The sequence below is a fragment of the Podarcis erhardii genome (genome assembly GCF_964252035.2).
Source record: "Podarcis erhardii genome assembly, chromosome: 13".
Lineage (NCBI taxonomy): Eukaryota > Metazoa > Chordata > Lepidosauria > Squamata > Lacertidae > Podarcis > Podarcis erhardii.
In genome coordinates this window covers 23642956-23662448 of record NC_138502.1, presented here as the reverse complement: position 1 = coordinate 23662448, position 19493 = coordinate 23642956, and the positions used below count along the sequence as shown (strand labels likewise).

Genomic DNA, 19493 nt, shown 5'->3' with positions numbered 1-19493 from the left:
TTGTGTTTGATTATTGTTTGATATTTTATTCCTTATTGACAAAAAAATAATGTATTTATTATTCTTCATCATTTAATTTGAATTGATATAATCCAATTGTGGTTTAATTAAATCCAATTATACAACTTCTAATACCTCGTTTCTATCATTCAAATATCAACTTTTATTATTTCTGTTCTTGATAAACTTGCCCTGCTGTTCCAATCATTTTTGGGGGGTGGGGCATATTCATTCTTAGAATAAGCTTATATCTTATTTTATGTATTAATAATTTACTGTGCTGTAATTTACTTTGCCACTCTTTTAAAGATAAGTGCTACCCCATCTCTCCTTTCAAATACAGTTTTTAACCACCAGCACCTGAGCAGAGACTGACATACTCACAATCATATTTCTACTCTTAAATGAGATTTCTTTCAGCCTCAGTGTTACATTAGCCAGCAGACAATCTTGGTGGCACATTCCATGACACTCCACATGAAATACATATCAAAATATAATACTATATAAAGCCTCATTTTACAACCCCTTTAAAAGTGGTTTGAAAGGGGTTAATCAAAGCACAATAGTTTCTTATTTATATGTATTTACTGTGTATTTATTTCTTCCCCACCCAAAATTAGCTGAAGAATTACATTAAAAAATATAAAACACTAACAATAGAGAATAGAAACAGGAAAACTACAGTAGGGGTGCAACTGCTTGGTAATACGATGTAATTATTAGAGAGGAGCACAGAATGCCTGAAAACATGTTATCAGGTAAACCTAGCATCATAGGTGATCCTATGCTTGAACTGAATGTCTTCAAAATCAGAATTGCACGTCTGAAGGTCAAATTGGCCTATTACTCGTCACCAAAAGTGGACACCATGTTTCCTTTGAACTAATAAGCTCCAGATATTTTCCTGCACAGTCACTGATGATGTGGTTAATGCTCCCTCTCACCAAAGAGTCACACTTTATTCCACCAGCGTTCTAATGTTAGAAGAGAATGAGAGGACCAATTATGGGAGATTTCTATCATAGCAGCTGGCATTAGAACAAGAATGAGCTCTTTGTAAATCAATGGCTTCATTTCCATTAGAGAACTCAACAGCAGTGCCAATGTTAGTTCTGGAGGGATAATCTGTAGGACAATTGCTGAGAATTTTTGGAAAATGGGAGTCCAAACTGCTGCCATTATTGGGCAAGACCCCCACATGTGAATAATATATGCCCAGCCTGCAACATACCATCCAGAACTTAATAAATAGCTTTCAGTTTATCTTTCCAAACTTCACCAATGAATAATATCATTGGAGCACTACTTTGTATATATATTCTTTGACTCTAGCTGAAACCTTTTGGAGCAGGCGCATGTACCATGGGGTTTTTCATGCTCCTGATTTTATGCAGCCGATTTAGGTTCAGAGGAAACAGTTAGATGAAATCAAATATTTACCTTCATATGTTTTTGCGTTTGTTCCTATTATTCATTTGTTCATTTATTTCCCCTTCTTATAATGTAAAGCCAATATCCTCCTATCAACCTGATGTCTGATAATAACCAGTTTGATATCATCGTAGGCACAGTATCCAGAGAAAGCTAGTAACCAGCACTAAATATTTCTTTAAGTGACGAGATGGTGCCACTGGGAGAAAGACATTTTAGGCATCATTTGGGAGATGATGATGATTAATTCTGTAGCCAAAGTAAATGCACATGTACATTTGCATCATTTCCATGTTTAGCACACTTTTCAAATTCACTTCCTATCATTCAACTTTTAGAAACCTAAGGCAAAATTCACATTCCCACTGAATTTAAATTAATGAGTGTGCTTAACCTTGGGTGAATCATGCCACTACTATTTCTACAAATAAAGTTATTGTTTTTGTGAGATGATGCAACCCTAATATAACTGGGTTTTTCTATGAACACTACCCAAACGTCTTTGCCTGGACATATTATAAGGTAAAGGTGACATATTATATATACACATGTAATATATGAATGAAATAAACAACTATATTTAAAATATGTGCATGTCAAGGAAAGTACTTTGGTGAATAAATTTGTATGCTGTTTTGCAGTTGCAGCATTATATTTTGTGCATACTATTTTGTGTACCCCTAAACATTCTTATTTTCAATATAAAGGAATATAAGAACCAGAAGCAGGGAAGAGTAATCGCAGTCATTTAGCTAGTATTGTAAACACCTGAAACACTGCATCTTTTCTGTTGAAGGAAAACAAAATTCATTTGTGTCAGGAGTCCAGGTTCCCAGCTTGATAACATAGTAAGTGTAGGTAATTTAAAAAGGAGACTTTATTGCAAAACAAACAGATAGCTCCAGATGGCTCTAACAAAGCCTCCAGAATCATTACTCAAGATGACTCTTCTGAAGACTCCTTCCAGTGTCTACAGAATATATTGAACTTTCGCACCTTATGTTTCTTGTTTTGCTTCCTGTCTAGCAGCCCTCCCATTCGCTAACTGTGTGGACTTATTGGATCAGCTCCAACTTCTTCCTTTTCAGAGAGGCTGTCTCTGAGTTTGTTTGCACTGTTTTGTGCTTCCTGTGAGCTTTAGCCTGTGTTCTAGCCTGCTCTCAGCTACAGTGGTACCTCAGGTTATAGACACTTCAGGTTACAGACTCCGCTAACCCAGAAATAGTACCTCGGGTTAAGAACTTTGCTTCAGGGGGAGGACCACCAGGTGGCACGTTGGAAGATGGCCGACAATAACATCTCTCTGACCCATACGAGGTAATTAAGGGGCTGCTATGGGAAGTATGCAATCTTCCTACCGCCCCAGGAGACGGGGGGTGCTGCCTTGCCAGCGGTGTTCACAATGCACCCCCTGATCTGAGAGATGGGGGTGCTGAACACTTGGCACGAGCCCTTGGTGAAGTCAGATCTTCCTGACGCCGATTCCAATTAGCGCGTGCTGGTTGCTTCAGCTCGGAATTATAATTGGAAACATATGATTGGAATGAAGCTGAAGCACATACATCAAGTAATGTTCGAGAGATAAGACTGCTGATTAATGGATCTCTGTGACCGGGAGTGATGGATGGATAAGTAAATCTTCTGATGAATCACCACTAGGAGACTGTATGTTTTGAATGAAGGGGGGGGGTTGGAGGAAAAAACTTTTTTTTCCCTTTGCACGATGTGATGGATTATAACAGGAGAAAGGATTGGTGAACGGTGAGAAAGAGGAAAATTTTTATGACGCAGTTAAAAAATGGCATCTCGCCAAGACAGGCTTGCCGGAGAAAGAAGTACAGGGGGAGGAGAATCAGGTTCGTTTGAAAGAGAAGGAATGTTGGAATGCAAGCTTGACCTGACAGAGCCTCCTGATTCATTTGATTTATTTGGTAAGCCTGAGAAAAGCAAAGGACAGACCGAAGATTTTTTTTTTTTTTATGGAAGCGTTGAACAGAGGCTGTCCCTGAGCGATATGATCTTTGAAGAGTACAAAACCCACACAGAGGATGCCTGTTTTCAATCTGCTTGTGAAAATTATCAGAGATCGCAAAGAAAGGAATATATGATAACAACAAGAAGAGAAAGAAAGTAATAAAGGACTATCTGGATTCAACTGGATAGAACTGTCTAATTAAAGCAGTAATATAAGTGATGTTTGGACTCGTGCGGAGTTTTGGACTCGTGCGGAGCTTGATGTATGGGTACCCCCAACAAAATTTAAAATTTGGCTGTATAATTTGGAACTAATGTGATTTGGATAATGTGATGTGATTGGCCTGTTAATAAAAATTATTTTTTTAAAAAAAGAACTTTGCTTCAGGATGAGAACACAAATCGTGCGGCCGCAGCAGGAGGTCCCATAAGCTAAAGTGATACCTCAGGTTAAGAACAGTTTCAGGTTAAGAACAGACCTCCAGAACGAATTAAGTTCTTAACCCGAGGTACCACTGTACTGCCTTATCAGCCAGCCTGTCACGGTCAGGAAGAGCTGAAGTCAGCAACTCCCCAGCTCTCCCTTGCCTGACTAACATCTACGTCTCTCTGTTCCTGGCTGCTTTCTGCTGTTGGCTGCAAACATTCGCTTGGAGCTGACTCATTCCTGACAATTTGTTGTTAAAACTGGAACAGCCCATGTTTTGCCCTTCGGTTGTTTTTGGAGTATAGCTCCCTCCCATATTCTGTTACCATTGGCTATCATAACTGGGAATTGAACTCCAACAAAACCTGGAGGGCACGACACTGATTTCTGTGTTAAAAGGTAAAGGTAAAAGGTAAAGGACCCCTGGAGGGTTAAATCCAGTCAAAGGCGACTATGGGGTTGTGGCGCTCATCTCCCTTTCATGCCGAGGGAGCCTGTGTTTGTCCACAGACAGCTTTCTGGGGCATGTGGCCAGCAGGACTAAACCGCTTCTGGCACAATGGAACACAGTGACAGAAACCAGAGTGCACGGAAACACCGTTTACCTTCCTGTCACAGCAGTACCTATTTATCTACTTGCACTGGCGTGCTACATTGGCAGGAGCTGGGACAGAGCAACAGGAGCTTACTCCGTTGCAGGGATTCGAACCACCGACCTTCTGATCGGCAAGCCCAAGAGGCTCAGTGGTTTATACCACAGAGCCACCCGCATCCTAACAAAACCTGGAGGGCATGACACTGATTTCTGTGTTAAACCAATAGTTGAAAGAGCAAGTTAAACCTTGTTGTTGTTGTTGCTAGTTCTTTTCTGTCCCCACAGCTCCTGCCCTTGCCACACACCCATGTCTAATATGAAAGGATTAATCTGTAGTTTTGGGTTTCCCATTTTTCCAATCCTAAAATCAGCTCTACACATTTGTCTTTTAAAAAGTCCTTATGTAAAATTGTCAACCTTTTACTGTGGATTACTCCTACTATACATGTTTGAAAGCATGTCTTTCCTATTACACACACTCTCTTTTGCAAAGAATTTTCTCCAATATAATACATTTTGTAAGCTATGTTCAGAAATATGCGCATTCAATGCACTCTTTATCTAGTATATGCATATTTCTCCATATTATGGTTGTGTTTTGGGTTGCACGTTGTTTAGGAAAGTTCGGATTAGGTAGATTCAGCTTTACATGCAAACTGAATAGAATTCCCCCTTCATCCCTAGTCCATACTCTCTATTTCAGCAGTTTGGGATAAACCATTACTCCTTTGATTTTTGTTCCACTTCAATTCAGTTCAAATATCATTTCAGATCATTTCAGTTCAGTTCAATTGTCACATTTAACAAGGTCACTGTCAGGTTAAGGAGCAATATGTTTAAGTTACGTATATTCATGCTGGGTTCAGTGGCTAAATATAATTCAAAATTAACTTTCAACTGGCTGCTGATACGTCCATTTTTAAGAGTAATATTTTTATTGAATTACAGAAAATTACAGTGGTTCTTGTCCTTACTCCTAAATCCATACACAATTGTACATTGCATCATTATTATTATTTTTTAAAAATTACAACTATGTGTGTCTTTAAAAGGCTTACAATTCACAAACTCACAAAGTGCTCCTAATATTCATTGCTAGCTGGACAATTTGAAGAGATCCAGCAACATCATCTGTATATATTGAACTTTAGATAATATAATGCACTGTTCGAAGTTACAAAGACAGGCAGAATATTAGGAATTACAGTGGCACTTTGGTTTGCAACCACTTTGGATTAGAACCGTTTTGGATTACAACCACGTCTAACCTGGAAGTGTGTGTACCTTTTGGTGGATTACAACCCATTTTTTGGATTACAACCCATTTGGGGGGGGGGGACCCACTGGTGAAAGCATGCCTTGGGTTACAACCTGTTCTGGTTTACAAACAGACCGCCGGAACGGATTGTGGTTGTAAACCAAGGTACCACTGTAGACTATTTCAAACATTCCATGGGACACCATTTCACCATTTCACAATGCGTGGATTGGAATTGTGTCTGCAAAAACTGCCCAAGACCTCCATGCTTGAGTTCTGCAGTTCTAAATAAGGCTAAGGCACATGAAAGTCTCATGTATGTGCAAAAGGCATGTTCCCCAATCGTGTGCACTGATGTACATGTACACTCTCTATCAGAAACCCCCTGTATCTTTTATTTTATCTTAAAGAAGCTATTTATACACTGGAATACTGCCATTCTATACTTGTATTTTCAGCAGTAATACCAATGAGTTCAGGGGAGCTTATACTTAGGTTGTTTCCTAAAATAGATTGCTTCCTAAAATGTGCTTGTTATTTATGCACCATGTTTGATTCTCAAGTACAAAATATGTCATCTGAAACATCTTACGTCAGCAAACATAAACAATATCCTGTTGTCAACCTTTTCTTTCAGTTCACATATTTTTAAGAATGCTGCTCTAAGAGGATATGGAGTTCATTCTTGGAGTATTGGAAGCAGTCTGCTTCTTCCACGAAATGTCTTGAGTGCTTCTTTAAAATCTTTGTTTCTTAGTGAATATATAAGGGGATTAACAACAGGGGGTACCACTGTATAAAGGAGAGAAACAAATTTGTCTTTGTCTGGGGAGTAGTCAGAGGATGGCCGGATATATGTGTATATGATTGAGAAGAAGTAAAAACTGACTACAATGAGATGTGAGGAACATGTGGAGAAAGCCTTCTTTTTCCCTTCAGTGGAACGAATCCTAAAGATAGCTCCCATGATAAACAAATAGGATATTAAGGTTAACCCACAACTTCCAATCCCAAATATCACATCTGCCACCAAAGCCATAGTCTCGTTCAGGCTGGTGTCAGAGCTTGCGAGCTCTAAAAGTGGAGGAAGATCACAGAAGAAGTGATTGATGATGTTGGAGTTGCAGAAGGACAGTTGCAGCACAAGTACAGTGTGAATGGCAGAATTGCCCATTCCAGCAACCCATACTCCACTTGCTATGCCAAAACACACTTCCTTCCTCATAATGACTGTGTACTGCAAAGGATTGCAGATAGCAACGTAGCGGTCAAAAGCCATAAATGAGAGAAGAAAAATCTCTGTTCCTAAAGCCCATATGAATAGATACACCTGTGTGATGCAGCCATAAAAGGAGATGGTCTTTGTGTGAGTCCAAAGAGTCTGGAGCAATTTAGGAGTTGTAACTGAGATGGAAAACACATTCACTAAGGACAGGTTGATTAGTAGGAAGTACATGGGTGTATGGAGTTTTCTGCAACTGCATATGGTGAAGATGAGCAGGAAGTTTCCAGCCAAAGCAGTAGCATAGATAAATGTAAATACCCAAAAGAGAAGAGTCTGTAGTTCTAGGGAGCTGCTTAGGCTGACCAGTGTAAACTCCATAGCAGTAGACTGGTTTTTCATGTCAATATCTCTGATGCTGATGACCTAGACAGGCAAATTGTGTTAACCAGATAGAAACTTAGTTTTTCCATTCACTTTCTCCCTCTCTCACTCACACAAGAGATTTGGCAGTTTCTTTCTTCAGCTGGCAAATATTTGCAAAGCAATTGTTCTTTCATTTGAGATCACACACAAAAGAAATGAAAAAATTCTTTTGAGTCTCATGGCTAACAATATACTTTCATTCATTATTAAATTGGCTGTCTTTTCATTAAAGAGCAGCATCTACTATGGTCTAAATAACTTGCTAGTTGATGTTTATAACCTAAATTGTCTTAATATTAGTCATAGCTTCTTATGGACTGCCAAGCCTTGAAATAAATAATAAATAAATAAGGCCTAAATAACCCAATTTCATTTTTATATTCATCCTCGGTAAATATCAACATTAGTAAGAATAGGCTGCCTAAATCTTTCCACCAGTTTTTGAAAGTTTTCCATAATTCAAATTCTTCTCTAAGAGTTGGTTAATCAGAAAATAGTTATATTCAAATCTTCTGTGTCCTTCTTTTAAAAACACATACATGCGGTCATCATAACTCAGCCAGAAATATCCACTTTTAAAATATTCTCATTCATATCCAACTGGGCTGTTTCAAAGCCCTTAAATATAGATATATGTGAGTATCTGAAAACGAGTTGACATTTTTTGTGCAAGAAGATTTAAGTGATTGTGTGAAAAATCATTGCTTGCAAAATGCTATGTGAAATACTATGTCAAGCCACATATTACAAAGCCTTTAAATCGGGTTGGGCAAAACATAAGTCATTTATTATCCTTTAATAATTAACCAATTTACATTATGAAGAAACTCTTAAGTAACATGAAAGATTTACCTTCATCCCTATTTGCTCTTTTGTATCATTGCTGGTATTTTATAACTTGGAGCCAATTGCCTTCTATAAGTTGGATGTCTGATGAAAACTGGTTTGATCTCATTGTAGACAGGCTTTCGAGGAAAGCTATCAGCTACCTTTAAATCTTACTTTAATTGAAGTGATGGTGCCACTGGGAGAAGGAACTCTGAGGCACCTAGAAGATGGTGAGGATTTGTTCTATTCATTCTACTGATGTCAAAATTTAGCCCATTTCTCAAATACACTTATAATTCAAATTTCAATGTTGACAATGCTTCATTTCCAAAAAGAGCAGTTTTCATTTCCAAAAGGAGTCAGTTTTCACTTCAAACTGCACAACAGTAAAATCTGCAGTAATATATTGTCACTTCTTGCTTTTAACCTTTGCCATACATTGCTTGATCCCTATACATAAGATTAATTGTAGGAGGAATTGAGTGTCATCTAAATATTATTTTGTAGATGTTTTGCTTCAAGATATGCTTTCAAACCCACAAAGTATCTAGTGGGATCTCTTGTCCCATATCTATCCCCCATTTGAATTGATAGGTGTTCATTAACACATTTAAACCCTAGTGCATTCCAAGGTACTATAGAGTATTTGGGGTGGGGGGAGGCAAAAGGAACATGATGTAACTAACAGAGCAATAATAATACTCTGAGGAACAGGAAATGAAATTTAGTCAAACCATCACATCTAAAGCCCAGGCTCACTTAGTCCTTGTTTCGGAGAGTTATATATCTCTGGGATGGAAATAAGCTACACCAGCTCTAGGTCTGTCATAGTTTCAATGACAGATCAGGAGAGTGGAAAACTTTTGGACTCTGTGTATCAACAGCCTCTCCCAGCACACCTCTTTTTTACACTCTCTGACACCAAAGTTCCGACGTAGAGAAGCAACAGACGTGATTGGTTTTCTCTCCATCTGCAGAGAGAGAAATTTATATTGTCCTTCAAAGATCTTATCAACGGTCATAGCATTAATTTATAAATTGACTTATTACAGGTTTATTTTTAAAATACCTAGGCAAAGGCAGGTTCATCTAGCCCCCATTTTGATGAATGAATAGAGGAAGGGAGCTCTATTGTTGCTCTTATTCTGGTTTTTACTATGATGACTTTGGTGGTTCTATTTTTATAGAAAACAGGCTGTCTGGCTTATGCCTTGGCTGGTCTGATATGCTTGAGAGATGACAGTGGTGCAACCCAGACCCAGTGGGAATCAGTTGTTGCTTGGAAAAGGGCTAGCCACACAGTTAGGTGCTGCATATTGCAACCGAGTGGCTGGGTGATCCAGCACCCCAGTATTACATTCTCAGAAGAGACTCTGTTTAGGCCTGATGGCAAGCACATTTTCTCCACAGGAAATGATATTTGGTTGGCAGACATTGAAGGAAGTATCAGGGCTTGAATGGAGATGTGTGTGGTTTGGCAGTGACTGTTTTGCTCAATTGGCGGTTGGGGCATTGGGATAATCCTTTGTCTTGGACGGAGGGGAGGCTGTAGTCTCCACCTGCCCCTCCAAACGCTGGGGTATCCTGATAAACGCTGTGGTATCCTGAGGGGAGTGGTCATGTCTGTGTGCCCAGGTCAGGCCAAGGCTGATGGTACTCTCCCAGACAACAGTCCCCGCGGGGGTCCACCTATTTCATGTACGTTTTAGGAATCCACGCCTGGGTTGACCTACGCATCATTTCCGGTGGGTGGACCGTAAGTATTCAATAAAGTTGTGGCCTGTTTCAATCCAAACCAGACTTAGTCGTCTTTTATTTATCTGGGGGTTGGGGAGCATGATTCCTGGACCTGCAACTACTTTGGTGGTATTATTTTTATAGAAAACAGGCTGTCTGGCTTATTCACTACTAGGGGGAGTTCCTGGTGCTGGAAATTAAAAGGCAGCCCTGTTCAGGGAAGTTTTTAATATTTAACGCTGTACTGTTTTGAACACTTGATTGGGAGCCACCCAGAGTGGCTGGGGAAACTCAGCCAGATGGGTGGGGTATAAATAATAAATTATTATTAAATTATTATTATTTTTTTAAAAATTGTGAATTTGGGGGCTGTATGTGTATCATATGAACCAACTCCTAGGGGCCAAGCTCCCTTCAATCCCCCAATGAAATATTTGAGGGGGCTGGCTAGGTCCCCCCAAACTTGAGCATGTGCTGTGTCTTGTGATCAATTATGCAGGATAGGGCTTACCTGACGCCCCCCCCCCCATTTTATTCAGGTTGGTACCCCTGACATGTATATATCAAATTTGGTGAAGTTCTACCAAATGGGGAACAATATCTTCACTGGCATCAAAATTGACTTGTTTTTGATGTTGCATGCCCCAAATCATGTGAAGTCATACCCAAGTCATGCTTTCTATCACAGGAGCGCCAACATCCTGACATCACACACTCTGTGACATCAACTCCCCATTCTCCCTTGGAAGTTGGAGCCTTTGGTCCACCATCTTGGTTCTAAATGGCACCTGGCATCCAAATATTGATGAGGGCCACAGGCCCCACCTCAGGAGCTCTCATGCTGAGTTTGATGATAATATATTGAAATATATTATCTAACTTATTGAGAAAAAGAAAACAATTTTTCAAAATTTGTTGTACATTATGATAAGAAAATAAAACGTGCCACAAAACTTTTCTAATGTTACATTGGCCATGTAGAACAGGTCAGACAATCAGAGACTTGTTATGGTGATATGGGGTGGGGGGGTGGGGAGAATGTGAGCTAAGTATTGGGAGTAGGTCAATCCCAGGAGCTGCATTCATTTCATTTGCTCTGATTGGGGAACACTAGGGATGAAATGATGCAATGTTCTGATGAATCTTCAGAGGGGTTGTTATCCTTATTGCAATAAAATATAATTTAACAAGGAACTTTAATGATAAATCGAAGAGAAAGGGGGGATTTGTGTGATGTCATTTCATAAACAAACTAAAATTTTAATTGTTCCTTTAGGGTCCAATATGGAGTTGTTTGGGAATTGTTCTCTCTGTAGTGACCTATATATCATTCCACACATTCATATTGGCATGTTCTTGCCCACTGAGCGCATTGTAGTATTATCTGTGTTCTATGGTAACAGAACTAACCTAAGGAGTAAGAGAACACAAGCATGGAAAAGCAGTACTTTGATGACATGTAAATATACTATCTTTTGGTCTTTTCATAAGAAGTAATCATTTGTCTTAGTCCTTGCAGCACATCACTAAAATATATTGTGAGTTGTAGAAATTTTACTATTTGGTGATATATCACAATAATGTTTATGATAGCTGTTGTGCTTTCTAGCCATTCCATGCTGCTAGAATTCATAATAAATGTTAGCTTAAAAAACAGCAGTACCAAAATGCTTAAATTTTCATATACATGCTCCAATATAACAGTTAGCTTTAAAGGAAATGAAATCAATGTTTTTAGAAAAGAATGAGGAAAGCAACTGTCTATTGATATAAAACATTACAATGCTGCCCCACAAGATGAATGCCTCGCAAGACGGAAAACTCGCTAGACGAAAGAGTTTTCCGTTTTGGAGGTGCTGCAAAAAACAAATTTCCTATGGGCTTGCTTCGCAAGACGAAAATGTCTTGTGAGTTCCTGCGGGGTTTTCCCCCTCCCCCCTTTTTCTAAGCCGCTAAGCCGCTTATCCGCTTATCCGCTAAGCCGATAAGCCGCTAAAAGCCGCTAAAAGCCACTAAAAGCCGCTAATAGCGCAAATAGCAATAATCCGCTAAGCCGTCAATGGGCTTGCTTCACAAGACGAAAAAACCGCTAGACGAAGAGACTCGCGGAACGGATTATTTTCGTCTTGCGAGGCACCACTGTACTTTAACTACACTTGTTTTTCATAGTTGTTGATTCATGTTATAGAGAAGCTATCATGGACATTCTTTTGCATCAACAGATCATGTGGCCAAGTTGCAGTAAGGAACAGGAGCTGTGTGACCGCATTCATGATGATGGGCCTCTCTGAGCATCCCAAGCTGCAGATCTTCCTCTTCATTCTCTTCCTTTCCATTTATATAGTTGCCCTGATCGGAAATGCAGCAATCATTGCTGCCATCTTTTCTTATCCCAAACTTCACACACCCATGTATTTCTTCCTGTTCCATTTGGCTGTGGTAGATATAGTCTGCACTTCCACCATCATTCCCAAGATGCTGACAAACATAGCAACTTTTAGCAAGAGAATCTCCTATTCTGGCTGCATAGCCCAGCTCTATTCCTTCACATGGTGTTTGGGAGCTGAGATGGTGCTCTTCACTGTCATGGCTTATGATCGCTATGTAGCTATATGCCACCCCTTGCGTTATAGCATCATGATGAACAAGACAGTATGTGTAGCACTCTCCACAGTGGTGATCCTTATTGCCATTACAAACTCATGGGTTCACACTGGCCTGATTATGCAGCTCACTTTCTGTGGCCCCAATGGTATCAATCACTTCTTCTGTGAGATTCCTCCACTTCTGGCTCTCTCCTGCAGCCCAGTAAGAATCAATGAAGTCTGGGTATTCACAGCAGACATATTTCTTGCTATGGGGGACTTCTTAATAACATGCTTATCTTACTGCTTCATTGTTAAGGCAATCTTAAACATCAGGACCTCTGAAGGGAAGAAGAAGGCTTTCTCCACTTGCTCATCACATCTCATTGTTGTGTCCTTATATTACTCGACTGTCATCTATACTTACATACGACCAGCCTCCAGCTACTCCTTTGAGCGAGACAAGGTAGTTGCTGCCCTATACACACTGGTTACACCAACTCTGAATCCTATAGTCTACACTTTAAGAAATAAGGATGTCAAAGCAGCTCTCAGAAAAGTATTTCTCAACTCATGAGTTAAGCAACAACATTTTACTCTTTTTCTCCAGCAGAATTGCAGTATTATATTCAGAGCTCTGGTTCTTGATTTTGGGGTGGTTTATTTTGGGTATGTGTGTAGATGAGAAGAAATGTACATTTGATTATTTGTAGGTAAATGGGTGAAATGTCCCCACTCAAAAACAGTATATTGCAGGTGATGGGAAATGTTAAAGTTTTACCAGTAGAATATATACAGTACAGAGCAATCCTAACTATAGAAAGCTGGTGTAGGTTATCACTATTTCAAATATCGTTCAGGAGGAATTTTGCCAGATATGTTCTGCCCAGCTGCTGGGTCATGCACCAAGCTGAAAGCAGTTTGAAATAGGTATAAGTCTCCCCTTATTCCATTCCACTCCTGCCACATCCCCAGAATACCCCTTCTGGTGGAAGTTCTGATGACTGAACCTTGGCTGAGACTGGTGAGGGACTTTTGCTGCCATAACCACGGCTCTGCCAGGTAAGCCCAAGATCAGCCAAATCCAAACTCTTTCATCCCAGTGGACCTTGGGTTTCTACTGCACTGATAATAAACAATTTAAAATCTATAATTTCATTTGCACCTCTGTAACAAAACAAGCTTCGTTAATGAATGGTTGGAAGAGCCAAAGGCAAAAATGGGTGAAGAAATGAATGTATATATTGCCTTCATACAATAGGCTAGCATCTACACACATTCACAGACATTGTGTCCTCCATCAGACATGATAAGAGTTTAAAGGACCATTCCAGCCAGAATGATCTTATTCTCATCTTGGGCTCCTTGGAATTTGGCCTATCATTTGGCCATCTTTCAAGAAAAACTTGATGAAACTGTGAGCCTTTCTTTTTGCATGTTACAAAAATGTTCACTCCTGTTACCTAACCCAATGGAAATGGATCGTCTTCCCAAAGAGTATCAGATAAAGATGCTTTCCCATGACCACATTCCAAGCAAGTTAACACTCCTGTCTCAGTGACTGATATCTATGCTATCTTGGTCATGTCCACAGAATAGAAGATGACAGGATCTCCAAGGGCATGCTCTGCGGGGAGCTGGCTTCAGGCACCAGGCCTGTTGGCAGACCAACTTTGTGTCCTTGAACTCTGATAACGCCTCTTGCTTGGATGGATGATAATGATGCAGAAGGGTGTGTGAGTATATATAGAAACAAGCCACACCAACCTTTGCATCTATCCACGACAACCACTGGTCTGGAAAGAGACAAGGGGGGCTGAGAGAGCTCTGTAGGGAAGGCTTTTCATAATATTGGAGCTATTCCTTAAATGTCCTTGCCTGCCATGTTTCCAACAGGAACAAGAATACGGTTTCATATGCCAAAGTTATGGGACACCATGGAGTTTCCCTTCCTTTCCTAACCCATTCATTTTACTAATGATAATTTTTTAATTATAATAATTTATATTAATTTTTAATTAATAATAATCCAGTATAAGCCACATTGATACAATACCAAATCATAAAACAATTTTAAAAAACCAATTATTCCATTCCAAATTAAACATTTTTAGGTGACTTCCTATGTTCTGGTCTTGTGGAGATACTGTTGTTGCTCCTTCTGCTGCTTCCATTCTTATTTAATCCGAATAATACCATTCCGATGTTATTGCTTTATCTTTGCTGCCACTGATGTAATGACTTCTGTTCGTATTTTTAACTGTTCCATCTCTGTTAATTTGCCAGAGGGGGTTATATCTTCTAACTTTCTCTGTGTAATATATTTTAATGTTTGTCTTTCCTTTCCTGTTGCAATCCATTATTTCCGGCATTCCCACCCACCCCACTCCGATAACTTAATTCTTACTGCGCGATCCTCTCCACCATCTTTCTTTGGCCTCTAGCCTTGCCCCGGCGTGACTTAGTCCGTAAAAATTATAAAGTTTTTGTTGATTCCCTCTTGCATTCCATTACTAATTACAATCCATTGATAATTATATTCCATTAGAAATTATTTTTCTTTCTTCAGTGAAGGGTTGCCAAATCATAAAACTATGTAGTGAATGTATAGAGAAAAAACTAAGGCTTCCCTCCAACTACCTTCCAATCCAGTTACGACGATAGTCCTCTCCAGATGAAGACCTTGGCACTCAGTGCCTGATACATTTAGCAGGTTATCTTGTCTCCTTCTTCCAGAACGTGTCTGCTTTTTAAGTCTAAATTCATATCTATCTTAAAAAACAGAGAAACCACTGCTCATGGTGATTGTGTTGGAGAGTTACCGATATGTGCAGTGCTATGCACTCTGCGTCCCCTGTTCCACATCGTAGAAACAAGAAGCAGGTATCGGACGATCTGCAAGTGAGAGCTCAACCCCCCTGAACTGGGGGGGGGGGGGGCTTGCAAGGATAATTACTCTCAAATTAACCTTAATTATCTGCACACCCAGCATCCACTATCTTGGGAACTGCTGTTCACCATGGCAGCTCCACACTGGAAGTCCCATTCATTTCACTAGTGTGATCTGCATTCTTGTTAGCAAAATTGAAAAATAATTATTGCAACCATAAATAGGATAAAGCTAAAGAATGCATGGTCCATTTTAAGGTATTTATTATCCTATTTTTTATTATTATAAGGTTATATAAACATAGTGGTTTATGTATAGAATACAATAATTACAAGATCAATTGTAATACAAAATTATCATAAAGGCAGCATAAAATATCCAGAAGGACTACAATTACAATCAAAAAGATTCCTGGAAACTAAGAAGGACTTTAGTGTTGAAAGGACAGCCAATTGAGTAATAATGAAAATTCCTTGGGGAGAACTTTCAACAAGTGAGACATCACCACTGAGAAGGATCTCTTTCTTGAAACAAAACATCTCACTTCACATAGTGGCATAGCCACCCATAGAAGACCTCAATTGACAACACAATCCTGCACAAATGGGCCTACTCAAAAGTAAATTCAATTGAGTTCAATGGGGCTTACTCACAAGTAAATGTGCAACATGAAATTCTTAATATATGGGCACATTAATATGGAAACAGGTGGTCCTTCAAATATTATGATTGATCGAGAAATATTATTGGGTGTTACTCTTTTATGAGAAACAGACAGACAGACAGACAGAAATCTTATTGCAAATTAGAGAGATGAAAATTGATTCAGAATTAATCAGCATGGCTTTATTATAGTTTAAATGACCACAGAAAAGTAATTCCTATAAATACAAGTAATTCTATACCCACATGACAAATTTTTGAATTGTCTGCTATATGCGACTCTTTGTAAATAGCAACAACAACAACAACAACAACAACAACAACAACAATTATACAGCAGGAGGTATCACTTTTTTGTACCCCATCAGTTTCTTGATGGCTTCTTTCACTTCTTTGGTTTTCAGACTGTAAATAATGGGGTTCAGCATGGGGGTTGAAATGCTATATTGGGTGGAAAAGAGTTCATCCAGTAGTACAGACGAGACGGAATTTGGCCTCAAATACCTAAAGCAGGCTGTGCCATAAAATAAAATGACAACAATGAGATGAGAACTGCAGGTGGAGAATGTTTTTCTTTTAGCTTCTGCTGAATTAAGCTTCAGGACCATAGAGACTATGTAGGTATATGACACCAGCATGACAAAGACTGATGAAAGCACTACTGCACTACTTGTAATTAAGAATGATATCGCATTCACAAAGGTTTCTGTGCAAGATAAGGCCAAGAGAGATGGGAGTTCACAGCTGAAATGCCTGATAGTGTTTGGACCACAGAACACCAGCTTCAGAACAGGAAATGTATTAATCAATGCATGTACAAAACCTATTGCCCATGCACCTCCCACGAGCAGCTTACAGAACGGTATATTCATAGTTTCAACATAATGAAGTGGCTTGCATATGGCAGCATATCGGTCATAAGCCATTGCTGTAAGAAGGAAGATTTCAGTGCATCCTGTCTGGATGATGAAAAACATTTGCATGATGCAGGTACTGTAAGAAATTCTTTGGCTGTGGAAGAAATTCAGGAGAACCTTAGGCACCGTGACTGAAGAGTAGCAAATATCCAGAAAAGACAGTTGACTTAGGAAGAGGTACATAGGGCTCTGTAGATTACTGTCTTTCTTTATTACCATCATGATGATCGTGTTCCCTACCAAAGTTATTGCATACATGAGAAAAAACACCAGGAAGAGGCAAATACGGACTGGAAAACTGTAAGAAAATCCCACAAGAAGAAAATATGTCACAGTAGTTTGATTTTCCATTTCCTTTCCAACAAAAAGGTAACCTTTGAAAAACAAACAAACAAACATCTGATTGCAGCAAAGTTGTTCTGTTGTTCCTGAATAGTAGACTACAGCATCTGAACTATTGTTGAGATGGGAACCATAATTCTAAAAACTTATATCAATTAAGAGCTGAATTCAGTCTCTGTTGAGCAGCTTTAACCTCTACTGAGAAGTCAATTTCCACGCTCAGTTTTTCTGCATCATTGAAACCAACCAACCAATCAATAAATCTTTATTGCGGTCATAGACCAGACAGCAAAATTAACCAACAGCCATTGTAGCCCAATCCAGTTCATGTTTCCTTGAAATGAAGTCCAGCTGGGCTCAGTGGGGCATAATTCCATGCAAGCTATGCATGACATTTCAGCCTTTTACTTGCCTGTAATAAATGTCAGAAAGCTTATGAAAATGAGATGTTCTTATATAATAAATAACACATTTTAAATAAATAGTATCAAAATGCTGGGAGCATCATTTGATATTCAAACCCATAATATGGATCTTTGATTAAAACCTAACTGGTCTAATAACAAAAGCAGCTGCTATCATCAAGATCACACAGTTGGGAAGTTGCTGTCTTTCAACATTTCTCAACCTTATTCACCAGTTTCTAAAAGTCTGCTGGAACAGACTTCTCTGTTTGTCTTCCATAAGGACTGAAGATTAACAAAAAAATGAATTGATTTAGTAAATCAGTGGCTCACAAGCCTTTTTTCTTAAGGACTGTTTGGTACAATTTAACGTCCAGGGTTGCCACCTTTTCCCTGGAAGACTTTCTGTTCCTTTAAGAGCTGAATGCCAATAATAAAATCAGCAGGCAATCACATTGCATCTCATTTCTGCTTCTGAAGGTTCCCATTTGCAGCAGTTTGCTCACTCTAAATATGCAAAAATCATCATATGGAAATATTTAGTGTGTGCGTGAGTCAGCCTTTAGAAGTGCTCCTTCAAATGCCACTTTCTTACACAGAATGAAGTGAAATGCAAGGAAATTAATGGCAACTGAAATTTAGACCATCACCACTGTAGGGCTACTCTTCTTCCTAACAAATACTGCAATTTAAAATATAGTAGAGAGAGAGAGAGAGAGAGGTGTAAAGGGAATAAATGCCATGTTACTGTTAAGAGTGGATTAGAACGGTAGTCTTCATTCTTTTCAAACCTGGAACACATGTGCATTTGCAGGACCACTTCTTACTTTTTTAGCCTTATGTTTGTAATTTGGTTGCACTGATGATGAAAACTACTGTATTTTTTGCTCTATAAGACACACTTTTTCCCTCCTAAAAAGTAAGGGAAAATGTGTGTGCGTCTTATGGAGCGAATGCAGGCTGCATGGCTAAGCCAGAAGCCAGAACAGGGAGTGGGAGCGCTGTGCAGCACTCCATCTTGCTTTTCTAGCTTCTGGCTTAGCTGCACAAAGCCTCTGCAGGGCAGTGGGATGAAGGCACCCTGCTGCCCTGCGGAAGCTTCGCGGGCTATCCCAGAAGCCAGAACAGCGAGATGGAGCACTGCGCAGATCCCTCTTGCTGTTCTGGCTTTTGGGATTCAGATTTTTTTTTTCTTGTTTTCCTCCCCCCAAAACTAGGTGCATCTTATCATCTGGTGCGTCCTATAGAGCGAAAAATACGGTACCTTGTAATTGCTCCCTTCCTACGTTCTAATTTATGTCTAATGAGTGAGAAATTTCAAATGCTGTTTTTTTCTTTCCTTCCTGCTCGTTCTCACATAAGCAAGGATTTCTGCCTTAAAACACAATGAAATCATATGTAAACATATCTCTTCTTTTCATTTCTTATTTTTTCTTTTAAAAAGGCCTAAGAAAAACCAATCTGATCAGCAAAAACAGAGGGAAAGAGGAAATCAAGAAACATGCAAGAAGCTTCTGGAGGACATTGCCTTGGACCAGAGACTCAAACTTTTGTATATAATTACCCAACTGAAAAGGTGGGAATGAATTGGAAAAAGGACCTTTTATGTGTCAGTAAAGATGGTTCCCCTGCTCACTAAGACCAAGTGGAGTGTTTGCCATGATGTTATTATACTTGCTATACCAAACCCTGGAGGATATATTTTTCACTGTGGAATGTAGCAACTTATATAGAAATACGCATCCCAAGAGGATAATTAAATTCATCAGTAGTGCATTCCTGCAAATACCT

At 39.3% G+C, this 19493-nt stretch overlaps 3 protein-coding genes across 3 annotated transcripts; 1 reads left to right on the top strand and 2 right to left on the bottom strand.

Annotated features, from left to right (window-relative positions):
• Positions 1–6367: 6367 nt before the first annotated feature.
• Positions 6368–7312, bottom strand: LOC309327001 (olfactory receptor 13G1-like; the record flags this gene model as incomplete). Its single annotated transcript, XM_081836033.1, has 1 exon — positions 6368–7312. One exon carries the CDS (start codon positions 7310–7312, stop codon positions 6368–6370), a length of 945 nt encoding a protein of 314 aa, XP_081692159.1.
• Positions 7313–11334: 4022 nt separating this feature from the next.
• On the top strand, positions 11335–13063 carry OR13G1 (olfactory receptor family 13 subfamily G member 1; the record flags this gene model as incomplete). The annotated part of the gene is made up of 2 exons (XM_081836032.1): positions 11335–11360; positions 12124–13063. The coding sequence occupies 2 exons, from the start codon at positions 11335–11337 to the stop codon at positions 13061–13063; spliced, it is 966 nt and encodes a 321-aa protein (XP_081692158.1).
• A 3305-nt stretch (positions 13064–16368) lies between these two features.
• On the bottom strand, positions 16369–17307 carry LOC309326999 (olfactory receptor 5BS1-like; the record flags this gene model as incomplete). The annotated part of the gene is made up of 1 exon (XM_081836031.1): positions 16369–17307. The coding sequence occupies one exon, from the start codon at positions 17305–17307 to the stop codon at positions 16369–16371; it is 939 nt and encodes a 312-aa protein (XP_081692157.1).
• Positions 17308–19493: the final 2186 nt, after the last annotated feature.